Source organism: Aulonocara stuartgranti (genome assembly GCF_965226115.1).
Source record: "Aulonocara stuartgranti genome assembly, chromosome: 1".
Classification (NCBI taxonomy): domain Eukaryota; kingdom Metazoa; phylum Chordata; class Actinopteri; order Cichliformes; family Cichlidae; genus Aulonocara; species Aulonocara stuartgranti.
Genome location: NC_138939.1, coordinates 11,733,281 through 11,749,191, shown reverse-complemented (window position 1 = coordinate 11,749,191; position 15,911 = coordinate 11,733,281). Strand labels below are relative to the sequence as shown.

The 15,911-nt window shown below is 38.6% G+C and overlaps 1 protein-coding gene across 2 annotated transcripts in view; it reads left to right on the top strand.

The window, feature by feature from the left end:
• unc13c (unc-13 homolog C (C. elegans)) overlaps positions 1-15,911 on the top strand; it is a 113,104-nt gene that overhangs the window by 77,160 nt on the left and 20,033 nt on the right. For both annotated transcript variants that reach the window (XM_082529978.1, XM_082529977.1), the window contains exons 19-23: positions 9,873-9,999; positions 12,260-12,356; positions 13,488-13,631; positions 13,849-13,926; positions 15,484-15,561. In XM_082529978.1, coding sequence (XP_082386104.1) covers positions 9,873-9,999; positions 12,260-12,356; positions 13,488-13,631; positions 13,849-13,926; positions 15,484-15,561 — 524 coding nt within the window. The remainder of the gene's footprint in view (positions 1-9,872; positions 10,000-12,259; positions 12,357-13,487; positions 13,632-13,848; positions 13,927-15,483; positions 15,562-15,911) is intronic.

Sequence of the window (15,911 nt, the reverse complement as noted above, 5' to 3'; positions counted from 1 at the left end):
ACTACTTTACTGATTGTAAAACAGTACAAAACTTGGAAAGTTTGCATACACTTTTAAGCTACATCTTAAAGGGTTTGCATGTAAACTTGCGAAACATTTTCTTGGGAATAATAAAATGAAATATATTCACTGGTCACTATATTAGGAACATCTTGCTGGTGTCAGCTTGGACCCCCTTTTGGTCTTCATTCACACACAGACTAGACAATGATTTCATGACATGCTGCAGTGATATATAAACATGTGGTGAGTGAAAACTCACAAAGTTCTCAGTGCATCACGTGAGTTCTTGCAACAGTTTGAGCCTATAGCAGTATACCTAGGGAATGTTTTATGGTCACCTGATCCAGCCTGCTATAAGCTTTATCAAAAAAGAAAGCCTTACGCCTCATATTAAAGATAGACAAGGTGTCTGTCTCCTGAATCCAAACTGAGTGCTGATTCCACAGGAGAGGGCCCTGGTGTCTGGAAGAACTGCCGGCCATTGTGATATTAGAAACTCTAGAAACCACAAGTAAGCCTGCAGTCTGAGAGTGAAGTGCTCTTTTGCCATAGTATGATATTATGAGGTGTTTAAGGGATAATGGGGCGTGATTATTCCCATGCATATTTTGACTTATTTTCAAAACTTTGTGTGTGAGTAGAAGAATTTAAAATTCAGTTCTGGATTTACCAGGGAGCTAATGAGGAGAAGCTAATATGGGAGAAATATGGTCTATCTTTCTAGTCCTTGATAGTAACATTTTGGATCAACTGGAGGCTTTTTAGGGACCTTTAATAGCAATGATAATGATCAGTAACAATAGCTACAGTTTAGTGACTGTGGTCATAAATGGATAGAAATGGTCAGCAACAATACTCAAGCTACAATGTTTATACATTGTGTGCAACGGGCAATCTGGGGTCCAAAGTGTACCAAAAAAATATTCTCGACACCATTACACCAACCAGCAGCAGTCTGAACTGTTGATATCTGGCAGGATGGATCCATGCTTTCACATTCTTTACACCAAATTGTTACCCTACCATCGCAATGTTGCAGCAGCAATCGATGCTCGGCAGACCTGTCAGCATTTTTCTAGTTTCAGTTCCAGTTTCCTATTTTGATCAGCCTGTGTGAATTGCAGGCTCAATTTCTTTCTTTTTTTTTATAGCACCCAATGTAGTCTGGTATCCATCCTTTTTAAGGTTTCATGCATCATGTTCAGAGATGTTCTTCCACAAATCTTGGTTGTACGAGTGGTTATCTGAGTTATTGCAGTGTTCCTATCAGCTCAAAGCAGTCTAGCCATTTTTCTTTTATCTTTGGTATCAACAAGGCATTTTCCGAGTAGTAAACTGGCACTCAGTGGATATTTTCTCTTTTTTAAACAATTCTCTGCAAACCCTAAAGATGATTATGCAAAACTGCAATAAAACAGCAATTTCTGAAATACTCAAACCAGCCCACCTGGCGCCAACAGCCATGCCAAGTTTAAAGTCCCTTAAATCACCTTTCTGCTTCATCACTCCATTTCACAGTCATGACTAAATATGTTAAATATCACAATATTGGTCACAATTCATGGTATGGCATGGTAAGAAAAGTCCTCTTAAAGTTTCACATTCATTGTGTAAGAATACTATTCAGGAAGTTTTTTACATTTTGCTATGTCCAATACCACCTACAGTGCTATTTGAAAGTTGCATGTGTAATAGCAGAAACTGTAGACAAGTGACCAAATTGGTCCTGTAGGTCTATTTTAAGCTGCATACATATGTGTATGAACACATGCACTGTTCCTGCATGTACCGTGTTTTGATGAGGTGGTAGAGAAGAGGTGATTTCTTTGAGCCAATTCAGGTTTCTGCTCAGCTGTCTCATTCAGACAAATGGAAGTATATCAGAGTAACCTGTTTATATAAGAAGGCCCATAAAACTGGCAGGGTGGATGACAGAGACACCCTGAAGGAGGTGGGCCGGAATATCCTGCTTCATTGGTCTATCTATCTGTGTCTGTATGCGTGTGTGTGTCCTTGTGTGCGTATGCGTGCGTATGTGCATGCATGTGTGCAGACAAATGTGCAGGCACTTTCGCACATTTGTTCACGCGCTCAGTTGTGCAAGTAAGTAAGAAGGAATGAATGAGAATATAAAGAGAATATTTGTGTCTTTGTGACTCTGTGCACAGATGTGCATGCACATTACTTAATGAAGTCTTTGATGCATCCTCTGCTTCCTGCTTGGAGGCCCTTGGTGCCAGTGCTGGTGCAGAAATGGATGCTGCTAATTTTAGCATCACTGTGAGAATCTCTGAATGTGTGAGAGGAGAGGGAAAGGGCGCTTCAGAGAGGTAGGAGGGATAACAAAAACAGAGTGGATAAAATAAGAGACAGAGAAAAGATGTGGGAGCATATCGAGTGTGAATGACTGTGACTATAGCTGAATGTATTCCCGCAATCCCTGATAACTTACTAATAAACTTGTAAAATTGTGCTGTGTAGTTAGAAACTGAGCTTTTAGAAGCATATCAATCATTATTATAATTTGCCATGTTGTTGTGTAGTTTGTTAATTTCTTAAAAAACCTTAAAAAAACATCCAACAGGGAGCATGCAGACTGGTCACTGAAGCTAAACAGAAGCAAATAAGGAAGAGAATAAAAATAGTGCTTCATTACAGCAACAACGGATTTATTTCTAGACTTTCAGACTGTGATGAAGTTTAAGGCACACATTTTATATGCGTTGTATAGCTGTTTAATGACGGTGGTTCCCAGGGCATGCCGTTGAAGATCTAGTGCCTCTGCAGCCCATTAACTCACCTTCAGCCTGTTGGAGCAGCTTCGCTCCATAAAAGAGTTAAATTGAACTTCAGTTAATGTACAGTACGGTTTTGGTTTCTATAACAAGGTGGTGTTTACAGGGCTGAGGCGTGCCCGATGTTTTTTAAACTATTCATTTCATTTTTTTTGGCATAAGACTGGAACCTCAGTTCAGATCTCTTAGTACATCATCTGACAGCTTATGTCTTTTTATATTCATTGACTTTATAAAGCACTGAAGAGCAGCTTTTTCATACATGGAGGTCTCATAAATGCTTAATAAAGCCTCCATTAAATGTAATGCCTTCTGTCAGTCCAGTTCAATAATAATGTTTTATATTTCCTCTCTTAAGGAGCTGCTGTATAATATGCAATGTTATTGTATTTGTTTTAATAAAATGGATAACATAAATCCGTACTTAATATCCACAAAGACATAGATTTAACATAAGACCACAAATGCCGCACTACGTGTTGCAGTGGTGATTCATTATCCTGAACCAGAGTGGAGCCTTAACATTAGTTCACCTCAGGTTTGGCTGTGTCTCAGTTCATTATATTTCTGTTTGAGTCTCATCAACATGGGTTGGTGTCTCTGTGGACTCTTGTGTTTTAGCCGAGCTGTGTCAGTAGGCCCCTGTGATAAAGCTACGGAGGCCCTTTGACTGAACTGGGTCAGAAGCCAAGATGAAGGAATTGTGCCACAGAGAAAAGTACGCTGCCTTTGGCTGCCATTTTGCTCCTCTGGGCTTTTGTCTTGAGCACATCCGTCTAACCTTGCACTCTTACAGATATAGTCGCTGAATGGTAATTGTACAATGCAAAAGCTGCGGTAAACTGCTACACTTCATAATATCCACTGTATTAGATCAATGAGGCAGAGAGTGAGGCAGTCTCTTGTGAGTTTGTCTGTCCCTGTGGGCTGCGTCACACAAGATGACATCCTCGCCAGGGACCTTGAGCCTACTCCTCCCTCAGGACAGCCCACACTGTTTACCACCAGCAGGGGAAAATGACACAGATCCGAATACACATACAACAGTGTATGAGTGCACAAAATGATATACTACACACATTTACATGCATATTTACAGCATTTATTTAAAAAGCTAGATGAGACAATGAGACCACGCTCAAGCTCACTTAATACTTTTGTTAATAAATGTGAGAAAGCATTGGTGTAAATCTTCTTTGTGAATGAGATTGTGGAAAGAGGACACTTGGTAAGGTTGGTGAGGGAGCTTAGTCATGCAGAGACAAAAGTTGCTTCTAATGGAAGTGTGTGGACTGTTTTTTCCTAATGCATCCTATTTGGGACTAGCACCTGCATCTGTGTTTTGGACTGTGAAAACACATAGACGCCTGCCAGGCCAATCAGCTGAAGAGTGAAGGTCTTCATACAAGCTGTAATGGACAACATCCACCAGTACTAAAAAGAACTTTAGGTCTCATTTATTGAGCACCTCAGTGCCTTACTGAGTTTCATTCACTGGCATTTTTTTTTACCATTAACTTCATTAATTTAGTGAAAAATGTCTTAGGTGAAGTGTCCAATCGATCATATGCAATCATAAGGCTTTCTGATCTCATTGGGCTGTCACTTTACCTTGTGTTACCTCATTTGCATACAGCTACTTTATTGCTGTGGCCCTCTGCAAAGTTTTGCATCATTCATGAAGAGCTGGAACAGAAACAAAACACATTAGCACCACATTATTGCCACAGTATTTATGATCAAGTGTACTTAAGCATATAGCTCACATCGAAGCATGAACAGCCATGGTACAATTAAATACTTATATAGTTTTTAATATGTCAGTGCAGTGACACCACGAGGCCTTGTGAGGCTGGATTTGCATAAGTAATCATATCAGCATAACAATAAATTTGAATCAACTTACCTTGCAAAATGACAGATCTGACAAAGAGCTACAGTATAATTACTGTCTTCGAGGTGAAATTCGTAAGTGAATTATAAATTAATTGTGTTGAATTTCAACTTCCTGTAATTACATTTTTTAAGAAGGCTCTGCCTGTTTTAAAGGCAAGCTATGTCTGTTGCCTTCAAGATTTTAAAATGGAATTCTCAGCTATAAAAAATTTAAAACCATTTTCAGATGACTCATTGTGAAGTCAGGCAGCTTCTGTATGTTTTATTGCAGTATTTTTTTTAATGTTCCCTGCAGTCTTATTTACCTCAGTTTTTTTCCTCTGTTCCAAAAAAAAAAATCACACTGGTAAGAAAAATGACTTTTAGTCCAAGTTTGAAAAGAATTATTCTCCCCCTTTGTGTTGCATTTTCTAGAAAGATGATATAAGATGATGTGTCTTTATGACTGAGGCGCTTTTAAAGTCAAGAGTATAGCCCTCTTTTAACCACTGTTAGTTACAGTAATTTGTATCCAGAATGAGCTTAAGGATTAAATCTGCTTTAATAGCCAGTAGTGCCAGTGTAACACAATAGTACATACCCTTCATGCTGTTTCACTATACTTAAAGGATCTGTCCTTATGATGCTTCTTTTGGTATCCCTGATCTTTACTCAAGTGCTACGATTAAGCCAGAAAACATCAGGATCAAATTCACGAGCTCTCCTCTAAAGCTGGAATAACCTTCAGGTAGAAAAGTCCTAAAATCAGATAAATTATCAACACAGAAATGTAACAGACAAAACGAAACGGAGCGTACATAACATGATTGAAGACTACTGGATTCCTTTCATTTTGTTTCAAGCATGAACTCTTCTTAGAGTTGATTAATTTCCCTCAGCAAGTTTATAGCTAGAACAATCTGCTGTCAAAAAATTAAAATTGTTACCACTTTCTCTAAGTCATTGATGCTCCTGTACATACAGTAATGAAGAAGCTCACTGGCAGCACTGAACAAAACACCTGCTGACCTCTACTTTTCTGTCTTCCAATTGACCTCCATCTGCTTCCTTTAGGTGATGATTGTAGGTGACTGTGAGTATGTGACAGCAAAGGTGTATGCAAGCAGAGCTGAGGGCAGAAAGGTTGACACACTGTGATGGTGCATGTATATGTGTCTGTTCTGCTGTGTGTAAGCAGCCTTGCAGTGCCAGCTCGATTATTAAAGTGGCACTGCCATAGCTATTCAGATATTACAACCGTAGGTCCTCCCTAATAAAAAAATGCAGACGCAGTATTCGGTGTTTAAACCAGCTGCTCCTTCTCTGACAACGACTGAATCACTGAATTCAGGTAAGAACTAACACGGCAGTTTCAACATTGAAAACCACTTTAGCCTTGCAGGTTAGGTTCTGATGAAATTAGTGACATGTCAGGAAAAGAATTCATTTCCTGACATCATTGTGGTTTTTCATACCAGTAATCTACAGAAAATCACTTTAAACCAACCGGTTTCATGGCTGCTTATGAAAATATTCAAAAATAAGTCTAATGTATGCATTTTCAAGCACAGACTACTTTGTGGAGTGGAGAAAATCAGTTGATTGTGACATTTCTCTATGTCTTTCTCTATGGCACTTCTCTATCTGTTGTTGCATTTGTCTTCACATTTCATAAAAATGTAACCCAGGTCTTTGCTTTGAAGACATTTTCTCTGGGGATATCAACATTATGTAACCTTTCAGTAAGATGCGTTGAAACAATAGTGTGCCATCCAATTATTATGTTAATGCTTCAGTAGAACTACTATAACACATGCATTCACATAGATATTTAATGTACATGACAGTCTGCCTATGTCTTTGTTAAAGTGGAGTCACAGTCATTAAATCAGGTATAAAACGAGCTGCGGTAACAGCTGAAAACTGACTGACTCAAGTACAGCACTCACTGTATTGTGTTTGAATGCATCTTGAGGCAGACACGTGTTAATTGCACATATGTAAATATCTTTTTTCTGAGCTTATAAGGAAGTATAGCGAGCATGGCAAGCATGGCACTATTCATCAAAGTAAGCACTGAGGTTCTTATCAGGATTAAGCCACGACAGGCACGGTGCAATGCATTGGATTTAAACATGTCTTTGATGTTGTGTGCTTGTTTATATCTTTTCCTGCATTTGAATATGTGTGTGATTAGGTGGTTTCTTTCTTTCTGCTAAACTATTGTGCTCACTTATGTTCCCCGCTTTTTCAGTCTTATTGAGACCTCTTATCGTGTGTCCAGAAATAGACAAATGTTTTTATGGTTTAGTTAAAATGGATTACGGTATACATTTGGCATTACAGTACGACTCAAATGTGTATCAAATGACCATATGATCAGATGTAGAGTGCCCACGCAACACATTCCATCTGTGAAACACTGAAGCAGCTGCTACACTAAATCGTGTCTGCCATCGAGAAAGGAATTGTATGGCTATTTGCATACTGGATAAAAGTGCATGAAAAATGAGAAGGAAAGGGTCGTGCAAAAAATGAAAAAGCACCATACAAAATAACAGGGAGTGGTTGGCTAACAGAGACCAATAAAAAGACCAACACGTGATTCAATAGAAGCGTTGGATTTCCAAGGGGAGTGCAGGATGCTTTAGTGCAAGACTATAATGCTAACAAATGTGCACTAGTAGATAGCAACAACAGCTCCAGGAAACATCAGTCTCTTAGTCCAACGCTTTGAGCTGAAACATTGCAACAACTTTTTCATGGATTGTCATAATGTTGTTGTTTACAGATAAAAGAAAAATAATGTTTTTTTTACTTGTGTACGGCGCCCTCTTTTCATTTCTATTTGTGGATTTTTGAACAGAACTCGCCTCCCCCTGTTTTAATCAATGCTAATTAAATTTGATGTGTGTCAAAGCTGCACCAAATGTCCATTGTTTTGCTATGGCATACAGCTCTGTGTCAAGATCTCTGTCAAATGAGCATAACGGTGTTCTTAATGTGGAAAAGCGTGTGTCACATCTTGATTGGTAAAAATGCTTCTGCAGAGCACACACCTGTGCATCTTCACTCTCAGCTCCTTCAGCAAACTTGTTCTGTCCTCACTTCTCCTTAGAGATAGGAACTAAGACGTTCTGTTGTGGTGTGGTGAGATCAGTCTCTAGGTCACAGGCAAGAGGACAGAGGACAGTAGAAAAGGTGGCACACGACGGTAATTAGAAGGGCTCTGTGTTTTGTGCTAATTAGCAAGGGTTAGCTCCCTGCCACCACTGCTACCGGATGCTCAACATTACAGTCTAAATTTAAGGCTTGTCAATGTTTGCACTGTTTAGCCAATATTGTAATGTTAGTATTTAACTAAAATCACAACTTGTACTGCTGGATCACGTCATTACTGGGTCACTCTCATAATTACCAGTTTCACAGAAAACAGCATTCCTGTCAGTATAATTGTTGTAATTGACCAAAAAAGTCACTTTTTTTTTTTAAAGCTGTTAAACATCCAGCTTGATGCTAAAATACGTAGGAGTGCATTGATATATACACATATATGGAAACCTCAGGCAACACACTGGCACCAATCCCTGTTCTAATAAGGGGACACACACACTTACAGTGTTTAAGTACAAACACAAATTGGACAAATTTCTGCATATTTCTGCAAAGGGACAATGCTGTGTCAGCAGCAGTAGATAGTTATCTCTGTCCTGGATGCAGTTTCCGCTTTACCATAATCAACTCTACTATAATCTGGGCAATAAAAATACAAGTGATGTCCTCATTTTACCACCTCAAAAGCTCAGCCATGCTCCCTTGCCCTTCTGCAGGCTATCTAAAGAACCTTTATAAAACAATAATGGCATAATTGTAATTATAATGGGATAAGAGAAATTACATTACTGCATTACAGATGTTCAATGTTTCACACAGTTATAGAATTGTGAAGGAAGCAAAGTATTAACTTTCACTATCAATATTACCCATTACTATTAAAACATCACTCATCCAACTGTGCAGAAAAGCTTTTAGTAAACAATTTTCTCACACGGTAGCATGACATTATATAATGAAATGTAATTCCATTAGTATTATATTTTATTTGGGTGGTTATTGATTAGGACAGCTGGAAGCCCACTAATGAGTGACAAGCAGCAGACTGGCAGCTTGTGTCACACCCAATGGAAACTTTTCCATTGCTGCCACCTCTCACAGTTGATGTGAGCTGCTTGTGTGGCTGTAGACATGTACAGTAGACCTGTACAGAAAATGTGTTTGTCTTGTCAGTGAAGGATGGTCTGCTTGACCTATATGCTATCTTATCTGTGTTGAAACTGTGATGAAACAGTTTCCTGTATCCAATTTCTTTGTTACAACACACTCTAGTGGTCTTTTGTGTTGTGTTAGATTTTCCCTCCACCATATGGACCTCTCATTTTTGCAGTTTTCTTCTTCTTCTGAGAGCCATAATCTCATCCGTGCCCATCACTGCAGTCGCAAAATGCTTTACTTCTTATTGGTCTTTCTTCAGTGGTCCCTTCTCTTTTGTCTGACATTTCTCTTACAGTTTCTTTTTACTCATTTCCTTTCTTTTCTCTCATCTATTCTGTCCTAACCCCTTCGTTTGCACCATTACCATCCGTCTCTTCTAAAGGGGATCCCATGAAAGTGTTTAATTGTTCTGAAATGCCCACGGTGAGCTGGACTAAATGACTCAGCAGACTTGTCAGCTGACATGAAAGTCTAATTCATTTTAGCTCTAGTTTGTTTGCAGTCATTCAAAAGCTTTCTGTCTCTGGTGAGAGCTGGACACATTCGCAGACGCATTTTATTTCCTTGTTCTTTGAGAGCTCAAGGCTATACATAATCGAGGCTGTTAAGATGTCAGACTAAAAGCAAGCACTGTTGCGCAGGTGTTTTTCATGTTCATGGGGATATTTGCTTATTTATATAAGCAAATATAAGAGTATGTGAGTGTCTGTCGGCTCTTGTGGTTCTTGTGAAGATGTTGAAAGAACAACAGAATGCATTCAATACACTTACCACTAATTTAAAGCATCCTCTCCAGTCAGTCCAGGTCCTTCTACCTATAAGACTCATTCATTTTACAACTTAGATTTCAGTGTGACATTATTAATTACTTCCAGTGAATACTGCACTTGCTAACATGTGTGCCTCATGTTTTAATCTGCATTACAGAGCATGATAAGCACCGCCTATGCAAAAGCACTGAATACATGAATCTTCACTTCAAAGTCAAATGGTTCCATAATGAGTATGTCCGTGACCTGCCGGCCTTCAAGGATGTTCCACCAGAATATTCTCTGTGAGTGTTTTCCACACATCTACATGCACAAACACGGGCGTGCCCACACGCACGCACACACACACACACACACACACACACACACACACACACACACACACACACACACACACGTGTTACTGTATGAGCAAAGGTTTGTGCATGAACTGTTAGTTAAAATTATGGCAAAGATAAAACTAATACAGGCTAATTTAGCAGTAAATGAAAGTCATAATCAGCTTTTGTCAAAATGGTTTAGAGAGCTGTTGATTCAGCTGTAATAATTCCCAATGATATAAATGAGGATCAAATAAATAACAGAACAGCTTCTGTGCGTCAACACAGATTCACTGCAGAAAATCTGCTTCAAGTTAGGTGGAAGGTGATTTTGTATCAGAGCACCGGCCTTCAATGGTAGTGCTAGTGAAGGATTAAAACTAAAAAGCCAAGTTAAAACATTTAAATTAGAGTGAAGTTAAAGGAGCATGAGTGGGAATGACATCACACCTACACGAGCTGTGCGGACATGGAACCCACGCCATGAAGCTCCCAGAGCACAGTTTTTGTACTGTTGCTAATGCCAGAGGAGGTTTGGATGAGGGCTGGAGATTGCACTCTGCACCCCAGTATTCAGTAACCCCCCTTTGTTACTTCATGTGGTCTGCCACTTTAAGTTGCCGTGGTTCCTGAATGCTACCAGTTTGTAATAATACCACTTTAAGTTGAATATGTAATCTCTAGCACTATCTCTTTTACAAAATTACTTGTTGCAGCAATGGCATGCTATTGCATGTTTTAATCTGCATTACAGACTAGTGCTCATATTCACTGAGCTCTTTAGAACAAACCATTATTTTGAAAATATTTGCATGGCTAAGTGCTTGAATTTATATACCTGAGGCAGTGGGACTAAACATGGCTGAATTCAAAGATAAGAGGTGCAGACCCATACTTTTGGCAATAGAGCTTAATTTATCGTGGCTCAAGAGTTGGGAGTTCGCCTTGTAATCGGAAGGTTGCCGGTTCGAGCCCCGGCTTGGACAGTCTCGGTCGTTGTGTCCTTCGGCAAGACACTTCACCCGTTGCCTACTGGTGGTGGTCAGAGGGCCCGGTGGCGCCAGTGTCCGGCAGCCTCGCCTCTGTCAGTGCGCCCCAGAGTGGCTGTGGCTACAATGTAGCTTGCCATCACCAGTGTGTGTGAATGGGTGGATGACTGGATATGTAAAGTGCTTTGGGGTCCTTAGGGACTAGTAAAGCGCTATATAAATACAGGCCATTTATTTGTTTTGTCCAAATTCTATCATGTGGTAGTCATATCTGCCATTAGGCATTATAAAGCTTTATTAGATGGTAAGTTTTCAGTGTTAAAATTAAATGGGTAAATATCACTCACTTTCAGCTGTATTGTTACAGAATATATTTCACTTGAACGATCTATCTTTAAAACTTTGAATTTTTAAATATAATTTAAAACCATTGTTATACATGCAGCCGTTTCTGGTTAAGGAAGAATACTGTTTTGATGAGGAGAAAGAATTTAAAGCACTTAGAAGCAAAAAAATGTTTTGTTCTGCTTTTTGTGTAAATAGCTGCGATATAGAAACATGTGCTAGATGCAAGTAATGCCCTGCCCTCTCTCATGCAGCCGGTTTATCAGAATAATGACTCACCCTTCCTGTCGGCCCAACTGTCACTCAAACACCATCAACAGCAAGATTGATTCTTCTAGAGGCATACACATCATACATACAAACACACGGACGCACACACACACAAGTCTCCCTGTCTGTCTTCCCTTTCTCTGTCACCCCGCCCACCTTATTTATTGGCTTTACTTCATGTGGCAGATGCCCTTAGCCAGAGTACACTGCAATTTTGGGGGAACATCCGCTGCTCTGAGGACAGACTCAGGCACAATATTAAACACGGAAATGTCAAAGTGAAACAGATAGAACAGCATTATTATTCCACTAACAAATGTACTTCTTTACCAGACTCATTTGTTCCGGCCTGTCTTCCTCTGTCCTCTGTCTGAACTTCGCAGTCTAATCTGTCCACAAACTGAAATTTGATTTTAAAAACCTTCGTGAATGACAACCTTGGTCAATACCACGAACAAAATCTGCCAACTTTTAAGTGCACTACAATCATTTTCAATTGATTCCCCCATATTTATATATGAAAATCTCTTGCCCTCTGCGTCTGAATAACTTCTGTATAATGCAAAGAAACCCCAAACTACAGTTTGATCCTTTAATGAAAAAAGGCTTTTTTGTTTTAGGTGGTTTGAGCCATTTGTCATTCAGTGGCTTGATGAAAATGAAGATGTTGCTATGGATTTCCTCAATGGAGCGCTGGAAAGGGACAAGAAAGATGGAGTGAGTACAGCATTGAATTAGTTCTTAATATATAACTTTTATATTAACTCACCAAAGCCACTTGCATGTTTATTCACAAGGACGGCCTGTTTAGCCTGAATTTACCGCTTGAGTAGGTTATGGGAGGATAAAAGGAATTTCACACAGTCCAAACAGCCCTCGCTCTAAGAGTTGATTGGAATATTAATAAAATTTCAATTAAAAATTGATATGAACGGGAAACAAAACATGATTTTCAGGGCAAAGAAAAGCACTGAATGATCTTAGAGAATAATGAAAGGAAATGGAAAAAAGCTTCAGAAAACAACTGCAGTGTACTGAGGTCTGTACGCTTGTTTGTTAATGTTTATCAGAGTAAAAAGATATATATTTCATCTCGTGCAATTAACCAGATAAACACCTACAAATGCTACTATCAACATCACAGAATATTGTTTGCTAAAGTTAACATTTTCTGATATTTCAAACTGCATAGTGAAAGTGTTTTTTATTTAAAGTGGAAAACTTAAAAAAGGGGTAGATTCCCAGGTTTTAAATGTCAAGCCCAGTTTATGCACAGCCTTTGAAAACAGTATTTCAGTGTCCTCTGTGATTTTTTACAAGCTTTTTGAAGTCAGAAGCATATTCCTCTGTTATCTACTCATGGTGTCTATGACTGAGATATTTTTAACAGAAACACTATGTTAGAGAATATGTAGAAACTGCAGTATTTTTGGATGCAGGCCCATTTAAGCTCTATGCCTCCTACTCCCCATCAGCGTCCATACTCCTCAATCAAGTGTAACGTGTACTTTATTTTGGCAGTTTACTCATTATTTGTTGCAGTTAAATTTTAAATTCATGAAATATCATAATCACCTAAAATGTATTGATTGTAGTTCATGTGTATACTGAATAACCACAGAAATTGATATGGTCTTTTGAAAGCATTTCAGATAGTTATGTGGCATGTTATTAGTGCATCCCCAGTCATTAGTAAACATCATCAGTACCTTTACTCAGCATTTTAATTATCTGTCATTTTAAGATACAACTGTCAGGCAATTATGAAGGTGCCTAAAGGTCTTAAGGTCTGACATTTTTTCTTTCTCTTTCCCTTCCATGTTTCCTTGTCTGAACATGTCTCAACAGTTCCAGCAAACCTCAGAGCATGCCCTCTTTTCCTGTTCTGTGGTGGATGTGTTCACTCAGCTAAACCAGAGTTTTGAGATTATCAAGAAGCTGGAGTGCCCAAACCCACAGGCTCTGGCTCACTTCATGTGCCGCTTTGCGAAGGTCAGGCTCTTTGGAAAGGCCCCCCTAGTGAACCCTGAATACTATTGCTGGGAATAATAACTCACTGTTAGATACAAGCAGACTCTTTGGTATATTTATTGTGTTTAATATGATCTAGTTATGAGGCTTTAACTGTTTAGGGTTTTTCAGTGACAGAAATGCAAGTAGAGCAGCAGTCATTAATTAGAAAACTGTCTCTCTCTCTCAATCCCCGCAGACTATAAACAAAGTTCTTCTGCAATATGCTGCAATCATATCCAAGGACTTTCCTTTGTATTTGAATAAGGAGAATGTGGTAAGTGCCCACTCAAAGCCTGCAAATGCTAATTGGAAAGGTTATGTTGAGTTTCTTTGTGCAAGTGCAAATATGGCAAGTCAGAATAAAGTGTTTCTATGATTACTGTCTCTAGCAGCAGTTGGCATGGAGACTATGTAAAAAATGTTTGCAATAACAGCGCAGACTCTTCTATGTAGAGCCCTGCCCTGTCTTCCTTAATGCACGTAACAAAGTGTCTTTATTAACCGGGATGCAATTATTCATGTCACAGCCCAGAGCTGATGGGGAAAAGTCATTGGTATTTTCTGAGCTCTCTGTCCATTGTTTAATGTGACGGATGACTAAACACAGAGCCTTGTGAGTGGCCTAATTATCCACAGTGGTCTTTGAAGTTGAAGTGAGCGATAAAACACAGTTTCCGCGCAGAGGAGGCAGATGTTTCTTTACAGTGCTGACAGGCTCATTACAACTGTCCCAGCGAAAACATGAAATGTCCCTTCCCTAGACAGAATTAAAATGACAATTGATGAAAAGAATGAAGTTACATAGTTCCAGAAATTTAACCTAATCTAATCTCTAATTTATTAGAACTCATATATTATACAGTACACAATTTTATTTATTTTTTTACCAAGGATGTACCCTATAATTGTCTTAGCTTTTGTCAGACTTTCTAGTTTTACATATGAACATTGTGCATTCACAATAACATATTAGTTTTAGTTTTGTGTGATTTTTATTTGTGTTATTCTATTTATTTGCCCTTTCTTACATTTAAATTGCATCATAGATCCGGTGCATATGTCAGTAAACCAAAGATTTTATGTTACATTTTTCACAGACTAAAATTATGCAGCTGTGGAAAATAATCATATGTGGTTTTAGAATATCTCATATGCTCATAAATCTTATAAAAATAAACCCTAAAAATTATGTTTTGCCACAGACACAATTTTGGCTGCATTAGGGATTGAAAGACAGTAATCACCCCTCTTCTGTGGGCCACATTATGATCATTTTAGTACTTTCTATTCCAAGTATCATAATTGTAGTTTGTTGAGTTCATGTCTGTCTTGTTTTTATGTTTGTTTGCTTTGTTTTGAGCGTATATAATCTGTGACTGTCTGAGTTACTCTTGGTCTCCATAAAGAGCACTGTGATTAATGTCTGTCATCTGTTAAACTTCTTGTGGAGCGGAGAATCGATAACGCTGCCACCTGACACATTCGGTGTAGATATTTCTCTCTTTGTTGTGTTGCGTACGGATTGCATTTCCCCCCGTTGACTGCTGATGTCATTCAGAAACGTTGCCAGTTTGTGTAGATGTGTCAGGAAATCAAAAGTAGATTTTACAGTGAGTGCCCCTGTGATTTTTCTGACATTATGCATTGTGTTTTCAGTTAAATGTTAATCCAGCAAACTGCTACATTACTATGTCAGTATCTGGGAACCATTAAATTTGATGTGCTAGTTTTTTTGCAGGATTTAAACTTCAAAGATATTTTTTAGACACATTAGATGTTACATTGTGTTTTACAAAACAGTGTAGTCACATTCATTCTCATTCTTTTACAGCCCTGCATCATTCTCAACAACATTCAGCAGCTTCGTGTCCAGCTGGAGAAGATGTTTGAGTCCATGGGTGGCAAGCAGGTGTGCACTTACATAACTATCTATATGCTATTTCTGTGTGATGTCTGTGTCTGTTTTGAGGCAATTCACTTTCAATTTCAATAAGACTTGTAACCCTCAATCTATTCATATATATCAATCATTACAATTAAATACTCCCTTAATCTGTTATCTTCCAGGAAGAGGAAATCACAAGGTTAGCTAAAAAACGGCATCGCCAGGATTTAGTATCTTGTTAAAGTGTCTTCAGCACAGGTGGTGCCAGCTAATTTGAAAGTTTAAACCTCCGTTCTCGAATGTAAAATATGTATGGTGTGATTATGTAAATGATCATTTCAGATGATATCCATATGAAGTGGAAGTGAATAATA